At 36.6% G+C, this 18,880-nt stretch overlaps 1 protein-coding gene across 1 annotated transcript in view; it reads right to left on the bottom strand.

The window, feature by feature from the left end:
• Positions 1–13,779: 13,779 nt before the first annotated feature.
• The window catches only part of PFD3 (prefoldin 3), an 86,563-nt gene continuing 81,462 nt past the window's right edge, over positions 13,780–18,880 (bottom strand). The window contains exons 2-6 of the mRNA XM_089385215.1: positions 17,236–17,293; positions 16,921–16,992; positions 14,581–14,700; positions 14,396–14,497; positions 13,780–14,215 (exon numbers count right to left, since the gene is read on the bottom strand). Of these exons, the coding sequence (XP_089241341.1) occupies positions 14,141–14,215; positions 14,396–14,497; positions 14,581–14,700; positions 16,921–16,992; positions 17,236–17,293 (427 nt within the window). The 3' untranslated portion in view covers positions 13,780–14,140. The remainder of the gene's footprint in view (positions 14,216–14,395; positions 14,498–14,580; positions 14,701–16,920; positions 16,993–17,235; positions 17,294–18,880) is intronic.

The raw sequence follows: 18,880 nt of genomic DNA, 5'->3' as shown, positions 1-18,880 counted from the left end.
TTAAACCCATGGGTACTCTTCTCCACATAATAAGCTCAGATAGCCTCTTTGGCCCTATCCATGGCCTCATACAAATAAGTCATTGCAGGATTATCACAATCAACCAATGTCAAAACATTTACTAAAGGTTCACTAACTAAGCATACTTCTTCTACTCCTTGCCAAAGGAATCAATGTACACCAATTTAGCAATGGCTCTCCCAACCTCTCTAATATTGTATGTACAATCATGTCATTCGTCACAAGCAAACATTTACTTCAACTTAAATTGACATCGAAGCAAAGATTGAAGAGTAATGAAGTTGATGGAAAAACATGTGATAACAAGACATCACAACTCCTTTTTGGTGCATCTCTTCATGAGGCTAAGAACAAAAGCATGGTTATATGTGAACTTGGGGATGCTCTTCGCCATGTCAATCACCTCCTTGATGAAGGACAGTTTCCCCATAACTTGAAGCATCAAATTGATACAATGTGCAGTGCATAGAATCCATAACAATGAGCAATGCTTGTCCGTAAGCATCCTACCAAAAACCATATAATTAGTTGCATTATCTATTATGATTTACACCACATTATGCAAACCAATATCCTAGAGGAGCCCATCTAACAACTCACATATCAATGATGCATCTTTTACATATGTTGATGCATCCACTAATTTAATAAGCATAGTACCTCTAGGACAATGTACCAAGAAATTTAAAAGAGCCCTACTCTTTCTATTGATCCAGGCATCAAACATCATTGTGCATCTAGAGACCTCCCATGACTGCTTCAACTCTGCCAATCTAGATTTGATGTCCTTTTATGCTTGAAGAATTGGCCCCCACAACTCCTCATATGTAGTGTTAGTGTACCCTAGGCCAACAGTAGCAATGGCATCACACATTGGCTACCAAAATGGATTATTTTTGGTGATGTTGAGAGGTATGTCAATCCAAAAAAGACACATCCCCATAACCATGTATGCTTCTTACTTCTCCCTTTTTTTTATCACTCACTTGATTGAAGGTTGTGCTCCAACTTCGGTTCATGAAACAAAAAATGATAACCTATTAGTAGGTGAAGGAATGGATCCTCTCCCACTACCCTCAAACTCAGAAGTAAATAGCCTTGAAGATCGACCTGCACATTCAGCCTTGTTTGCAGTTGCCTATTCTTTATTTCTGTCCTTTAGCATAAATTGCATCATGGACAACTCTCATAACCTTCGAGCTAGAAGACTTACAAATATCAACATCATGCCCTAGGATTTTAGCCAAATGGTATTTCAGCTTGCCAACCCCTCCTGTCATATCTTAGTAACACAATTTGCAATTCAATCATTGTCAGTTTTCCATATTCAGGTTCCCCATACTACCAAAATGAGTTCAAGGCCTTTGGCATAGTTGCAATGGAAATGGGCAACTTCAAAATTCAATCTTAGCATGCCAAAAACACACAAAAAAAATGACATTAAACCCCCACTAGACAAAAAAATAACACCGTATTCATTTAAAAAATAAAATCCTTAGAAATTTAGATTAGATTATTTGCAATGAACAATGGCAATAAGAGAGTGCATAAAAACTGAAATAAAGTTGTTGTACCATTATATAAAAAAAAACCTTACATTGTTTTATGGGCATGAAAATCATGGAAAAATGACAAAAAAGGGAAAATGTAGGTAAGCGGAACGACAAGCAAGCATGCTCAAAGCTATGGAAAAAATAATTAATATGGGGAGATTTAAAAACATACATGTGAATGGAAGATAACAATATCATTTGGATGCTTTCACAAATGAACTTAAACCCTTGTTTCACTTAAAATACTTTGTTGATGATGATGGCGATTGTTTGGCCCTCAATCCCTCCTTGAAGATGACCACAAGTTCTCCTTTTGCCTTCTCTAACAACAACCAAACAAAAATGAGGGGAAAACACCTCAAAATCGCCTTAAATCCCGGCAAGTCCACAAACTAAGTGATCTTTTCTATCGTGGCACGAAGAAATGGTGAAAATCACAATGTTTTGGAAAAAATTGCAAATTTTTGTAGGCAATTTTTTGGGGAATAAAAATATTGTGTTTTTGTGACATCGACGAAAAGATATCGATGTTATCAACACTGCTACCTACCCATAAACCAATGAAATGTTGATAGAAGAGCATCTTACCTCCAAGACAAAACACATTTTAACTAGAGATAAGGGTCTTACCAAGGGAGTCGGTTCCCTAATTAATTATTTAATTGTATTTTCCTATGTTTTCATGAGAAAATGTACATAAGTGATGAATATGTAAATAGGAAAAGTCCTGAGAATATTTCAAAGAGTTGAAAAGATCATAGAGTTAGGTAGATCTCTTGGGAAAAATAGATCTAGAAGCTATAGTGGTTAGTCTATTGAGAAAATTGTTGATATGAACTAGAATTTAGTTCAAGATCCTTCGTATAATTATGTAACCAAAATGAATGAGAAGTGATAGAGAAGAGTGACAGAGGAGAGGGAGTTGAGAGGCTTAGAGGCCAAGTAAGGCCACAAGGCCAAGAAGGGCCGGATTTAATGTAAATTAGGCCAAGAGAGACCTTTGTAAATTGATGTATGTGTGTATATATTAATGGAAGAAAATTTTGTCTGAGTGTTTGAAGTTTGTGTAAACGAGCTCATGTCTATTGTTTGTGATAATGTGTAATTGCAATTTATTATTGTATATGATCATAATGCAGGTCAGGCAAACTTAAGCTCGGGAGGGAGAACGTTTTATGTAAGTGTGGTCGATAGTCTCTTTACAGTGGAAGAAAGCTCTTGTTGATCGTTGATCAATATACAAGATCATAATCCAATTTAATCAATATTTACAATGGAAGCAATCAAAGTAAGCATAACAAAAGCATGGAGAGGATCTGGATCATGCCCTTACTTGTATTAATTCTGTAACTAGAGCTAGAGCAACAAATTTTGTATTACGATTGCACAAGTGGGAGGTTGCAAGAGTGGCAGAGGAGCGTCGAGCACATTAACAGAGTTAAAGCCGAAGTACAAAGGCGAAGTCGAGCACAAAGGAGCACAACACTTGGTTTTTAGTCCCGATGGAAGTTTGTTACTTTGATAGCGTCGGGAGGCAGAACTTGAGTTCTGTCATATGAAAAGTTTCCACTTGACAATGTCGGGTCGGAGGTTCCATCCTGAAAGGTCGAGAGAGGATTGCTTAAGGGAGAAGTCGAGTTGATGAGGACCACGCTGACATGGAGGTTAGCCAAGGTGTAAATGGTTGGGATAACGTGGAGCATTTTTTATTGAAGAACGAGAGTGACAGGGGGACCCGACAATATTGTTGACTCCACCCAGAAACAAAAGGCTTGTATGCATTGAAAAAGAGATTGGGAACAACAATTAACAGGAGTCGGGATCAACACTTGATGGGGAAAATCCCAAATTCTGTCTCTCGGAGGTTTCCCTTGCGCGCTTAGTTGGAGAGATCGGGGTGTTGTAGGCCATCGATGATGTGTCCCAATGGATAAAAGAACTGTCCATGAATGGAAGGGCTCGAGATGATGTGTACAAGCCAACAAACAAACAAGCAGGGCCCTAGTCACAAGATTCGATTATATTACAAGGAAGTTAAAAGCGTCTAGAGCTAATATATGTGAGTGCTTGGTCCTGGTGACTATTAAAGGAATCTTTGTTGTGGTGGTTCAGCAATAATGTTTGGGCTACGGTGGTTTTAGCTTGAAGAATAAGGAGAGGGCCTGAGCGTATGTTGCAATGAGCTCTTGGATCTATGAAGAACTTTGGTCCTCAGTCATGATTGGAAATTGGCTTTGAGAACCAAGCACTAGTAGTATGAATGAGTCAACAACTTTGCTTGAAACAATGCAAAAGATTAGGATTTAAACCAAACCTTTGGGTTTGACTATAAACGGATTGGAAGTTGTTGGAAATGGACCTTCAAATGCACCATGGGATTGAAGGGAGCGCCTGAGCCTCAGTAAAGCAACCTTAGGCATAAATAAGTGGGCTTATCATAGATAAGTGGTTAGGCCTACATCATTTGGTATCAAAGTTTTTAAAAGCTCTAAACCCTGAAACTAAAAGAGGACGGAGTTTGGAAGAGAAATGAAAGACCGGCGTTGTAATTAGGCAGCTTCCGGAGGAAGGCCAGTGGATAAAGAGTTCTAAAACACACAGGTATTTTTTTTTATTTTCATTTTACAAAGGTTTGCGAAAAAATTTCAAGAAAGGTTGGAAATTTTGTTCTTTAAGATGAAGAATATATTTTGAGAAGTGGAAATTATAGGAAGAAGTTTGTAGACAAAGATTGCAGAGAAATTTTTCTGAAAAGAAGATAGAATAGATTGAGTTGTTCTTTAAGAGGAAGAATATGGACATTAGAGTACACGAGGAGGCAGAAAAATCTCAAGGGAAAAGTCTTGAAGGGGTTGTAGCCAGCATTAATGTTTTGATGATAACTCTAGGTTGAGAATATGTTTGCAAGTTCAAGCAGACATCAACGGGAGAAGTTGACATCACCCAAACAGCCAGCAATGTTGTGAAAGAGAAAGAGGGAGCAAGTAGAGCTCTCATGAGAAAGAGGAATTGTGATAGAACCCCAACAGAAAAATTGAATTGTTGAAAAAGGAGAGAGGACAACACAAGTTTTCAAAAGAGAAAGTGAACAATCAAGGAAGTAGAAGCCTAATAGATTTGAAAGCTAATGAGCAAGGTTGCTCAAGAGAAGGTTCAATTGCAGAGAACTAGAAGAAGACAACTTAGAACAACAGAGGTTGGGTAAAAGTTGCCAAAAGTCAGTGTCACAGTGAGTGTGGGTAAAATTGTCAAGAGGAAGAGAAAAAAGCAAAGGACGCCAAAAAGAAGAACTTTGTATTATTGACAAGTAGTAGACTTGTTACGAAGATGGAGAAGGCTTGTTGCAACTCACAAGTGGACAATGGGAGCTCATTGAAAGAAAAAATGAAGACAACTATTTATAGTTATGTGAAGGGTTAAGAGCAAGGCCATAACCAAAAGAAGAATGTCAAGGTAATTGCTAAGAAAAGGAGTAAAGAAATGGAAAGGGAAATGGTTGAGATAAGAGCGAAGATCAATAGAATAAAGCAGTAGTTTCAAGACAAAGAAAGAGACTAGTGTTGTAGATGGACACTGAGGAGGAAACCAGCTCAATGGTCAGTTAAGAAATTGTATGAAAGAAATTTGAGGAAGAAGATGTGGCATTTGATCAGAACTTGGTTAAAGAAGCTCAGAGCAACTCAAGTAGGATACATTTGTGCTCCAAAACAAAGATCGATCCTTAGAGAGAGTGATTGTGATGAAGATGATGTGGAGAAACCATTCAAAAGCCTTACATATTGTTTAGAGGAGCAGTACATGATGGTCAAATCATTGACGGAAGATAAAGGCCAAATTATTTTTAAATCTGATAACTGGTGTGTGGACACAGGACTTGTTGATGATGAACAAATTATTGACTTTGTTGTGTGCAAAGATGATGGACAACAAATTGGTAAAAAAAAGTTGTCGAAGCAAGAATTTTTATCCAAAGATGTGAAAGATGGACAATTAATGAAAGTTGTTGTGGTAGAAAATGATGGCACGGATGGCATGGAAAATGTTGTTGCAAGACTGAAATTTTTAGAAGACTGATTGAACAACCCAAAGATGGAATGCGAAATAAATGAAATTATAATGGATTGCAGCAGTTCAAAGGAAGATAATTGTAAGTTTTCCATGGAGGAAATACAACAACTAATGAACAATAGCAATAATAAGTCCCAAAAGAAATCTGATATCTTTGGAAAAGATGAAGAAACACAAGTGGTGATCAAGGAAGCTTCAAACATTAGAATGTCAGTGGAGGACAACAATAACAAAGTTCAGCGGGGAAGTAGTGACATGTACCAGCCAGAGGACAAACTAAACATCGAAATTGAATAAATGAGGAAGTTGATGTTGAAAGGGCCTCAGAGGAGGCATTTTAGACATAAAAGAATGGATGGTAGCAAGTTGCAGAGAACTGAGCGAGTCCACATTAGCAAGGAAGGAGGAGAATGATAGCATAAAGTTTGGGAGCTTGAAAGAAGGAAAAAGACAATAGAAAAGTAGCAACAACACGATAGAGCAAATGATCAGCTACAACATAAGATTTGGCATTCAAGGGGATTTTAGCAACTCATAACGGCACACGGTCAAGAGACCATGAGAATTTTCTTAGGAGTATGATGCAGGAGCATCTTACCTTCGAGACAAAACACATTTTGACTAGAGATAGGGGTTATTTAATTGTATTTTCCTATGTTTTCATGAGAAAATGTATACAAGTGATAAACATTGTAAATAGGAGAAGTCTCGAGAATATTTGGGAGAGTTAGAAAGATCATAGGGTTAGATCTCTTGGGAAAAATAGATCTAAGAGGTATAGTGGTTAGTCTATTGAGAAAATTATGGATATGAACTTGAATTTAGTTCAAAATCCTTTATATAATTATGTAGCCAAAAAGAATGAGAGGAGATAGAATGATAGAGAGAGAGTTGAGAGGCTTAAAGGCCAGGAAGGGCCAAAGTAATGTAAATCAAGCCAAGAGAGACCTTTGTAAATCCATGTATATGTATATTTTATTAATAGAAGAAAACTTTGTCTGAGTGTTTGAAGTTTGTGTAAACAAGCTTTTGTCTATTGCTTACAATAATGTGTAATTGCAATTTATTATTGTATACGAGCATAATGTTGGTCAAGGAAAGTTAAGCTCAAGAGGAAAACATTTTATGCAGATGAGGGTGAGAGTCTCTTTACAGTGGAAGAAAGTTCTTGTTGATCATTGATCAGTATATAGGATCAACGGTCCAATTTAATCAAAGTCTTTATAGCATAAGTAATCAAAGTAAGCATAACAAAAACATGGAGAGGATCTAGTCCATGCCCAGACTTGTATTAATTCTATAAGCAGACCCAGAGCAATAAAGTTTGTATTATGATTGTGCGAGTAGGAGGTTGCAAGAGTGACAGAGGAGCGTCGAGCACATTAACAGATCTGAAGTCGAAGTATAGAGGCGAAGTCAAGCACAGAGGAGCACAACACTTAGTTTTGTTTAGCCCTGATGGAAGTATGGTACTTGATAGCATTAGGAGACGAAACTTGAGTTCTGTGACGGTATATATAGTATTGTAGGCGAATCTCCTTATTTGAAAATTCATATGTATAGAATGTTGATGAATATTCAATAAAAAAAAACATATACTTTACTATTAAAATTGGTAATTTTTTGGTGAATATCCATTTAAGCATATATGTGTAAAAAATAGGTGAATTTTTAATCAAATTGGCGAATATTTTTTTTAGAAAATATCAAAAAAATAGCCCAATTGCAAAATTTTCCCTAGTTCTTTCAGAGGAAAAGTCGTCACTTGAGAGTGTCAAGTTGGAGGTTCCATACTGGAAGAACGAGAGAGAAGCACTTAAGGGAGCAGTCAAGTAGACGAGGACCATGTTGATATGGAGGTTAGCCAAGGTGTAGACAGTGGCGATAGCGTGAAACGTTTTTATTGTAAACCTAGACTAACAAGGGGACCCACCAATACAATTGGCTTTGACTAGAAACAAAAGGCTCGCACGCGTTGAAAAAGGGGTCAGGAACAACAATTAACAGGAGCCGAGATCAACACTTGATAGGGAAATCTCGGAGCCTATCCCTGGAGGCTTCCCTTGTGCACATAGTTGGAGAGGTCGGGGTGATGTAGGCCTAGGATGATGTGTCCTCGCGAATAAAAGAATTGTGCATGAACAAAAGGGCTCGGGATGATGTGTACAAGCCGACAAACTAAGGAGCAAGGCCTAGGTCATGAGAGTTTATTGTATTGCAGGGAAGTTAAAAGCGCCAAGAGCTCATATATGTGCGCGTTGTTGAAAAGTGTAACTAGGTTCAATCTTCATAATGACATGTAATTATGATTTTATGTAATGAGATGTAAAAACGATATATATATATATATATATATATATATATATATATATTGTATTGCTTGCTTCATGGGTTTCATGAGCAAGAGATTTTATTTTTGAGTCAAGACTCCCATTGAGAGTCTTTAGAAATTATGTCATCTAGTCATAAAATGATAGAGTCATTATCATGTAATGAAGTCATGTTACACTTTGTAAAAGATCAATTTTGTCTATGTAAAGTATCCTCCAAGACCTTGTCACTTATCCTCTTCAAGTTGACCTACAACAATGGAAGAACATGCTAGAAAAAATTGGCCTAACTCTTGTGATAATGTCGGCCTAAAGGACAAGAGATTAAGTGTAAATATAGCCACACTCGACCTCACTTAGAGAAAAGAAACTTGACAAGCATTCGATGAAGAAGTGCGAAGAAGAAGGCTACAAAGAGAAGTGCGAAGAAGTGATAAGGAGAGTTTCTTTTGGGGTAGCAAAGAAGGTTTCTTCTAGGGCAACGAAGGAGGTCTCTTCTGGAGCAGCAAAGAAGATATCTTCTGGGGCAACGAAGGAGGTCTCTTAAGGGTCAACGAAGGAGTAATTCTTACAGGTCAACGAAGGAGTAATTCTTCTGGGTCAGCGAAGTAAAGTTCCTTCTGGGATACCGAAGGAAGGATTCTTCTGAGGCAGCGAAGAAAGGATTCTTCTGGGGTACTTGTTCTGAGTAACCAAGATAGAGATCTAGAGACCGAGATTCTCTAGAGGAAGCCAATAAGATCATAGAGACTGAGTTTCTCTATAAGAAGTCGAAGCCAGTGTGAAGGATAGAGACCGAGTTTCTCTAGAAGGAGTCGAGAAGAGCAGTTCGAGATCAAGAAGAAAGTCGAGAAAGGGAAGAGGCAAAGCATCAAGGTTAGTGACAAGGTTCTTGGGAGGATACTAGAGTCAAGGGTCTTTGTCATGGTCTTGGTACTTATCAATTGAAGATCTAGAAGAAGAATTTTGATCAGGTTTTCTGCTCAAGAGGTGAGAGGTTTTGGCCCTGGCTGACAAGCCTACATACTATGTCACTTGTCTTTATTGTGCATATTGGTAATTGTCTTGATGGAAATAACATAATAATAGCATGACAAAAAAGACTATAAGCTAAGAAGTAAAAGTAGAACACAAGCAATTATCAAGCAGAGAATTCTTTTAACTATTCATGCCCTAAATTTCTTAACACGCGCTTGGTCTCGGTGACTATTAAAAGAAGCTCAGTTGTGGTGGTTCTATAATAATGTTTGGCCTGTGGTGGTTATGGCTTGAAGAATAAGGAAAGGACCCGAGCATGTGTTGAGATGAGCTCTTGGATCTATGAATAACCTTGGTCCTCAATCATGATTGGAAATTGGGTTTGAGAACCAAGCACTGGTAGTATGAACGAGTAAACAACTTTGCTTGAAACAACACAAAAAATTGGGATTTAAACCAAACCTTTGCACTTGACTATTGTGGAGCGAAAAAAAGGTGTCTTATAAACTCCTAATTACCTTCACATTAATTATCAACCCAGGGACGACTTTTTATTTCAAGAGTGTACTCAGTCTGAGGCGGCTATTTACTCAAGAGTAATGTTTTGTAGTATAGTGCTTAAAAGCTACAAAAGTAAATGAATGATTAAAAAAGAAATCTAACAATAACATAAACTCAAATGCTCTGAAATCCAACTATTCACTCAGCAAACATCAATTGAGGATACAGTAGCAATAACTCATTCCTCTAGAGATTGATGCAATTGAAATCAAACCGGAGCAAGACAATCAATCTGGGAACGAGGAAGCAATAACCAATGTTCTCTACAGTTGACAGTCCTGCTTTAAAGCAATCAAAAGGAAATCAAACTTGAACTAAAGCTGCCATTGAAAGTAAACTAGGAAAACTCTTTAAAAGCAAACTAGTGCAATTAATCAATAGAAATGAACAACAAAGTAAATGGGTGCATGTCTACAACTTAACTACTTCAAAAGGCTAAATCACACCAAGCATTGCATCAGTCGAAGGTTCGGTAGCAATAACCCATCCTTTTCATAGATGATGAGAACAAATCTGAGGTCTGAGAGCTAGGTAGCAGATGCTGGGGCTCACTACAGCCTGAGATCGTCCTTGATGAATATAAATGAAATGGCAAGTAAAGGAAATAACAATGAAATAGAACAGCACATCAGCCAAGGGTTTGGTGGCAATAACCTATCCCTTTCATAACTGATGGGAGCAGATCAGAGGTCTGGGAGCCAAATAGCAGAAGCTGACACTCACTACAGCCTGAGTCTGTCCTTAAGAAATGGCAAGTAAATGAAACAACAAATCAGCAATCTTGAAATAGACCAGCAATTGAAATGAAACAACAATTCAGAAATGGAACAGCAACTAAATATGAATGTACAACAATCCAAATCAAGCACGCAACACACTTATCATTAAAAGGGACAGTAATCCGAGCTTCGATACAGTATGCATGAATCACAGTTATAAAGTAACAGCAATTGTAACGGAACAGCAGTCCCGAATAAACAACAGTGACAATTTAAGAATACATCATACAGTTGTACCGATTTAGGAACATACAACACGGTTAATCTGTAATCGAATGACAATCTGTAAAGAACAGCAATGTTATATCAATTATCAAAAGGAACAACAATGCGATACAAAGTTAAAATGATAACATAGCATTCATGTTGCAGATAACGATAGTATCCAATCAAGTATATATAATAGCGTTGATATGTAAAACAGTAAAGTGCATCAGATTACTGAACAGAGTAAAAGAAAGAAATCAAACCACACATGAAGCATAAAGATATAATACAGCAGCAGCGTACTCCACCAGAGGCTGGGCCCTTAGCCGCCATCGGATGTTGCTGGGTTACTTCAGGATCAAGGATGAAATGGCAACTAGATTTATATTAAAATATCATAGCAGAGTTACAGTGGATTACAACAAGAAATCTCTCAATCTCTCAGCCATTATCCATTCTCTCTGCCATCCTCAATTCTGAAGCTCTAATTCATCCTCAATTCCATCATTTGAATCCCTCTGAAATCACCCCCCTCTCTGATCTCTGTTGTGATTTAAATAAAGAAAGATCAGAGAGCAGTTACAATCAAGATAAGTACAACATGATTTCTATTACAAAATTAGATTGTTTCCAACCAATTGATAAACAAGAAGATATATTTCCATCCAGCTTTCAACAAGAGCAAGACGAATTTGGCTTTGCAGCTGAGATTTGGAGGACGGCCGCAACAATAAATCTGAGAAAATTGTGCTCAAAGAACCCTGCGTTTCTCTCAGTACAAGCCGAATTTGGGCAAACCGTTCTTTGTTAAAGTTAATTGGGTCCGTTCTGGACAAAACCCATGTTCCAGATTTTCCAGATTCTGCTTCATTTGCTCAGAATCTCAACCGCAAAACCATCACTTCTTATTCCAGCGAATTTCTGAGTTGGCACTTTTAATGATCAAGTCTTCAATCTGGAAATTATCTTGGAGGCTAAAAATGGTGAATAATGTTACAACTGATTTATTAAAACAATCATTGATAAAATCACGCATAATCATCAATTTATTAGAAATAAAAGAGAATAAATAATATTCATCCATAAGAGCATAAATCATTTATAAAATGGATTTAAATGATAAATTATAATAGATGATATAATAGAGAAGAGTAAAAATGAATGAAATAAGTGTTACAAAGTGGTCGTATTCATGGCCCAACAACTATAAACAAGTCATAAGCTATTGGAAATGGGCCTTCAAATGCATCATGGGATTGAAGGGAGCGCCTAAGCCTCAGTAAAAAAACCATTGGCACGGATAAGCGGACTTATCACTAATAAGTGGTTAGGCCTGCATCAAATGTTTACCCTCAATCCAAACAAGCATTTATTTAAAAAAAAGAAACACAAACACATTGTGAGATTGAAATACTTTTTGTTTGGGCTTGTATAATTGTTAGCTTGCTTCAAATCACTATCTTTGGTTGGACTGATTGCTTTTTTGACAAGAAAGAAATACCTCAAATCTATAGGGCCAATTCATCACTGGTTGGTATTTTTATCGATTTACATGAGTGTTATGAATTAGCATAATTTTTCTTTGGGGCTCCAAAGTGGGTGGTTGTACAAATGTATGATATCCTTTAGGAAAAGCCAGTAAAATTGGATGTGGAAATAGAGTTGTCCATCAAACTTTTGGGCTTTGATCATACTTCACAATGCATTACACCAACAAATTTTATAATCAATAACCCTTAATTTTGTGGAATTTGAGCGTTCTAACTAGTCGAATCATGAGAAGTATATTTCCAAACTGCAAATTTGCATCATTATAATCTTAAAGACCCTATAACTTGCTCAATCATGAAAGTAAAGTTCCCCTTTGGATAACTCTACCACTGAGTTGAAACTTGTATTTCGATGGAATCCAACTGAGAAAACAAAAAAATAGTATGACAATTACTTATCATGCTTAATTTGTTTAAAAATATCTCGATATTTTTGGATTTCTTAGCATGGTGAATTCTGCCTTCACTTTAGAAAACCCTGATATAACCATTAGCATGCAAAGATAAAAGACATCGAACATAGGCAATAGATATCACCCCGCATATTTCATAGAGAATGTGTTAAGTGCCTCCACAAAATGGTTGCAAGTGCCTCTATCAGATGTGCATGCATAAATGCTCCAAAAACATCAAAATACAATAACTTCCACATTAGTTCCAAGCAGATGAGAGTAAAAACCAATTCTAGTTTTTGTACATAAAACAGTTAAAACTTAGGATACTTGAGTTGGAACAATGGTTAGTTCCATCATCCTGTTTATCTGGGCAAAGATGCTCTGAGAATGATGCATAGCAAGATGATTAAATGATTTCAGAGGTCTTACAAGAATGCACGACACATCCAAAAAAGATTTGAAAATACTAAATCCACAGCTGTTTCATCCTGCTTCAGAAGGCCTTCAAACTCCATGAGAATCCTAATGCCGAATTCCAAAGATCAGCCATAAAATACATCTAAAACAAAGTCAAAGCATCTTATCAGACATAATCTGCATTATACAAAGATGCATATTAATAGATGGTTGTCCGAAACGAACGATATAAACAGAGGAAAGACCTTGCATCTTGATTTTGTGTCATGCTACATATTTTTATTCTGATGCACTTAGACAAGCCAAGCTCTAATCTGAAACTAGGCTTGACTAAAAATGACCAACAGTCACAAATATCTGGTACATATTGCCATCTACATGATAAATCTTTAACCATTAACATCACAAACAATTTTCATCATATTTTCTGACACCATCCACTATCATCTATTTGACCTCCTTGATGATCAACCTCTACTCATATCCATCACTGACTCGCTAGCATATATATTTGATCACAAAAAGTTAGTCTTCATCATTCCATAATCTTCAACCCTTTCTGATATTAGATAACAGAAGTAAAATACCAGATTCCAATCCAATTAACAAATGTTCATTGAAAAAGGTTCCAAAGATGGAATATATCTTATGTGAACACTGCCTGGTTTCTATCACCTGATGCACATTCAACTTTCAGCGAGAGATAAAATTAAGCAGTGTATGGAACAGTTTTTGTGACCAAAAGATTGAATTGAAAATAATTATTGTTTATTCAAGTATCAAATCTAAAGCTCAGAAGAGGTCATTCCCTGTTTATTCATAACCATTTTCGAAACACAAATTAGGCACGACTAATGAAAAACTAACTAAAATTAACTGCGGAGAACAGAAATAAATGTCAATCAAAATGCAATTGGAAGTGTAATTAATCAACAAGTAGATTCATTCCAAGAATCATAAAAAATAACAAACTGTGTAGAACTTAACAAGCTCAGATACAATTTCCAGTTACATCATTTCCAAGGGTATCCAAAAAACATGTGTGCAGTTATGATACTTTATACCATATGATAGATCCTTTTTAGCTTAATGAATTGGAATGCCTATAGATGAAACTTGAAAGCAACCAGGATAATAAAGGATAAAGGCCAAAAGGAATGGCGTAAGATGTAAGATGCAAGAAGGAACATCGCAGATGACAAAACAAAACTTGTATCAATGTGGCCACATGCAAAATTAGTGATTTGAGACTGATTTGCAGAAAAATGGCATGCAGAAGAATCACACATCTTTCTCTTCTTGTCGTTGTTTTCTGCGCTGGTGAACATCCCAATTGTAAACCCGAGCAATGGTTACCTGACCACAGATCATTGTGAGAAATTTACAATAATTCGAAACATGTATTTAGAACAGATCATCTATAATTCTTTGTCATCTCAACCATATGGAAAACGATCAAAGTAACCCTGCTGATAAGATACCAAAGGTTGAAAACTAAGAGAGCTTACACTACAATAATAAATTAAAAATAAATACCTCTGTTATTGTAACTTGATCCCTTAAAAATTGCAAATCCTCCACAATGGCTCCCAAACCAGCATTAGCATTGTCAAGGTTTTTTTTCAAAAGATCTAATGCCTGCACGCCATCAAATGTCACTTACAACACACTTACCATGCAATAGAATTAAAAGTTTGTTATGGAGGAAAATGACTCGCTACCTCATTACATGAGTACTCTAGCATAACATTTGCACCGAGCCATAAACAGACTGAGTTGGTTGCCTCAATACGGGCTTGAGAGTAAATTCCTTCTGCAACTTCAAAATCTACTATTGTTGCCTGCATGTGATTTGTTAATGTCAGCTGAGTAAGAATGATGTAGCTGAAGCAGTCCAATGTTTTTAATTCGCTTCCAAACCCAATTCAAATAAAAACATGATTGCAGTCTTTTTAATCAAACAATAATTCAAATAATTTTCCAAATGCTAATAGAAGAAAACGCTAACATGTACAATATACTTTGACAAGGCAGGCCTGTGCATATAATCACAAGGTGCCTTATTGTTTCTAGATTGAATATCCTTAAGAGGTCCTTGGGTTTTCATAAAGGTCCCCAACAAAATCTTTTATAAGTGCTTATTCAGGCTCCCACCTGATTTGCAGGTTTCCTGTCTACTGAAAAGATTTTCACAAGACAGAAAAAAATGACACTCAAAAGGGCGTATAAACAAAAGGCAATTTGAAAAGAGCCAAGACCAGGTAGGTTGCAACACTGATGTTCTATCTGATGCCTGTCTTTCCAAACTTGATACAATAGGCTAGCCACAAACAACTTGATGCAGTATCTAGCTTTTGATGAAGCCATGTAATGTCCCTGAATTTTGTGAGTGCAGGAAATTACTGACTTGCCCAATTTTGTTGACATTACATAAAAGGGTCAATTATAATTAATGAAAAGGGGAAAATATTATTTTATTAGAAAATGGTGGCAAAATAGTATTTTATTGGAGAATGGTGACAAAACATTATTTTATTGGAAAAGGGCGGCAAAATATTATTTTATTAAAGGTGCGGCAAAAAGTCATTTAGCGGAAAATAGCCCCCACCAATCAAAATCCTCCATTTAGTGGAATTGGTATGTTTCCAGCACTTTAAGAGGTCAAGTGGATTTGCCTTGGGTATGTGGTATCCATTTCAGAACGTTTAAAGCCAAAGTGAGGACAGAATTCTTCTCTATTTCTGATTGAAATTAATGTGTCCAGAACTGAAGTGTGACCTCTTGAGCCAGCCTCTTTCCATCAGAAGAAAAGAGCCAACTGTCATCATCTCAGAGTGAGTTCCAGTGCTGTAGCAGCTTGTCAAGAAGGTCGAATTATAGCAATCCTCAAGTCTGGTTTCTCTTATCAGTTGGCAAATTGCTCCTGTGCATCCAAAAGAATTATCATTAGCCTGTAGCATCAATTTGCTGAAGCAAATCCCAGGTTCATTGTTCATAACTTCATATTGTATTGGACAGACATCTTATCAGTTCAGAACTTTAAATATATATGTATTTTGCTGAATATTTCTGATTTGTCTTTTGTTGAGAAAGATATCTCTGACTGATATATAGTGCATATTTATGGTGTTTCTCTCTCTCTGGAGTCTGAATAATATAAACCGTGTCTTGCTATAGGGAGGAATTTAGGGAGCACTATCTTGGCACTGTGTATCTTTGCATAATCTGAAATTTATTAAAAATACATCGACAGCCATCAACCCACAAACTGCTTGATGAAACTTCACAAAGACCATCACAAGAAAAATCAGAAATTTGGTGTGAAATATGAGGTATTCCTGAGAGAATATTACAAGCCACAACAACTGGGATAATATACCTTCATTAGAGGTCATAAGAGAAATGCAGATTGTTTGGAAACCAATAAGCATAGTCTATAGTACCATTAAATATTTTTTATAGAACAAATAAATTTTGAACAAAAGGAAAAAAAAACATATGATGCGTAGGTATGTCTGGGTATGCGAAAGGGTACAGGTACAGTGCAATAAGAATGTTAAAAAAAATACAGCCATGTGGATACAGTAATTTTCCTTCATAAAATTTCTTTTTGTAAAGGAGTTCATGATGCTATTATGCTAGTACAAGTACTGAATTTGAGCGAGGGGGGATGCAGAAGTATCCATGCAGCTATGGGTACAATGTTGGTCCAGACCACAGAAATGATATGGCCATAAGACCACAAAGGCACCCACACCTCCATTGTGGGATAGCTGCCCAAGGATTTTAATTTGCATATGTCATCCTTCTGTGATTTGAAAGAGAAAATTACAGTAGGACCAATCTGCAAAGGTAACTTTATATAAATGCATGTATCCAATTTTGAGTGCAACATTGAAAATTGGCACAATGCAAACATCCCCAATTCTACACCAATATGACGAAGCTAATATGCAATCGGAAACCTAGATATTTGTCAAGCCTCTCGCATATACATTCCAGAAAACTTAAAAGTAATGCACAGAGAACGTCTAAGTAGGCATCAAAAGAATATAGCAAACCTCGCCTGTACCCTGCTTAGCAAGCAGTGCTTCCACAGTTTCTAGGCACTTCTTAATATCCGGAATCTTTGCCTGCATAAAATTAAACAACTAAAAATCTCACTCTATTTTGAATCTAAAGGGTATTAGCAAATGAATTAAACAATCTATAGAAGTCAGGCAATGCAACAAAGCAACAAGCAACCAGTTCAAAAGATGAAATTTGTATCAGGCCCTCCTTTTTCTTATTGCACTACCTTTCATGTCCAATTATTGGCACCCAAAAAACATTCCAAGGATATTAGTCAAGTGACCTAAGCAATATAAGTAACACACCTGTAGATCTCTCTGCTGGGCTAGAAGTTTCATTTCTACCAGCTTGTATTGCTGACGCCTGTTGCCAAAGACAAAGAACCTATTAGGTTTCAGAATGTTTACTGCAAGTCAAGTACTTATCATGAAATAAGAATAGGCATAAAATCTTAACAATAATGCCTTGTATTGACCAAGCCAATACTGAGAGCCACAGCAAAGGGATTCACCTCGGCAACAGATGAATGAACGCTAAATCAAGCCCAGAACAGAACCGAAGGAAAAAAACATAATGTGTAGCAATGAAACTCCAAAATCAAGAATGTATTTCAATTAAAATCTAAAATAAATCTTGAAAGCATGTTAATTCATCTTTAATGATGAAAGATGCAGTGATATAACAAATAACAACAATAAATGGCATTATCATGGAACAGCCATAGAAGCCTACATATTATATGCATTGGGCCAGTGTTGAAAATATCAGTATCGGCAAAATATTGGCGATGGTCCTGAAAACATCTTTTTGGCAATATCGGCAAAAATATCGGAAAATATCGGCAAACATAAAAAATGCATAATATATTCATTTTTTCAGATTTTAAACATTTAAAGCAATAACAACATGAAATAAACACATTGGCATATAAATATGAAAAAAAGCACTAATATATATGATGTAGTGGATGTAAAATAAAAATGATACATCAAAGGCAATAAGTTGATCCCTGATAATTGTCCAATCAAGGACTCAAATGTGGAGAACCAATACAAAATAACATCACATATATAAAAGTATCTCATCATCATCAGTGATATGTAGCAAAACAAATAAAACTAGTAGCTAGCTATCTGAGATCAGTTCCCTCTCCCCCTTTTACAGGAAAACATGATGGGCTGTTTGCCAAGCCTGTGCCTAGTAGTAGAAGGTCCTGACCCTGCACCTAATGTCAAATAATCATTGCTAGGTACAGAGCTGTGCTCTCCTATATCTATAGCAGATGGTGCTAACGTCGATGCTCCCACTGTCTCCTCCTCCTCTTCCCCGTGTTGCTCCTCCCCCGAGTCCTCCTCCTCTTGCTTCCCCTGTCCTAATGGTTCCTCTAACCATGTAGGTGACTCCTCCAAGATGGGTACCTCAGACTCCACCCTCCACTGAGGCAATACGTCAATATTGTCCAAGGATATGGCATCTGGATCCATTGGGTTTTCTATTTGCTTCACTCAAATTCGGAGATTGTAATGCACATACACTAAATCATTGAGGCGTGAGAACTCCAACCTGTAAGAGTGCCAAAAAAACTAATGAGTCTTGACTCTTGACACTTAAGGGCCATTAAGTAAAATTACAATAGATGTAATTGCTCAACTGAAGGCTGAAGCTCAAAGTTATACCTATTGCGCTTCCAATTGCGTTTACACTCTAAAGAGCTACAGGTTTGACTCAGGATACTTATGGCCAATTTCTGCAAATTTGGTGCCCGTCCACCATAGCTTCACCACCAAATATCTACAACAAAATAAAAAACTTAAAACATAATTAAAATTTCAAATAAAACAAAACTGAATTTAAAAAATCTAGAATTATAAATAAGTAAATTCTAAATTGAAAATTCTAATGAGTCATGACTTGTCACTTGCATGGCATGAAAAGGGTTATTTCCCTAGT

This window comes from Pinus tabuliformis, chromosome Q (genome assembly GCF_031772625.1).
Source record: "Pinus tabuliformis cultivar Carrire ecotype Pingquan chromosome Q, CPIR1, whole genome shotgun sequence".
NCBI lineage: Eukaryota > Viridiplantae > Streptophyta > Pinopsida > Pinales > Pinaceae > Pinus > Pinus tabuliformis.
This window is presented reverse-complemented; position numbering and strand designations above follow the sequence as displayed.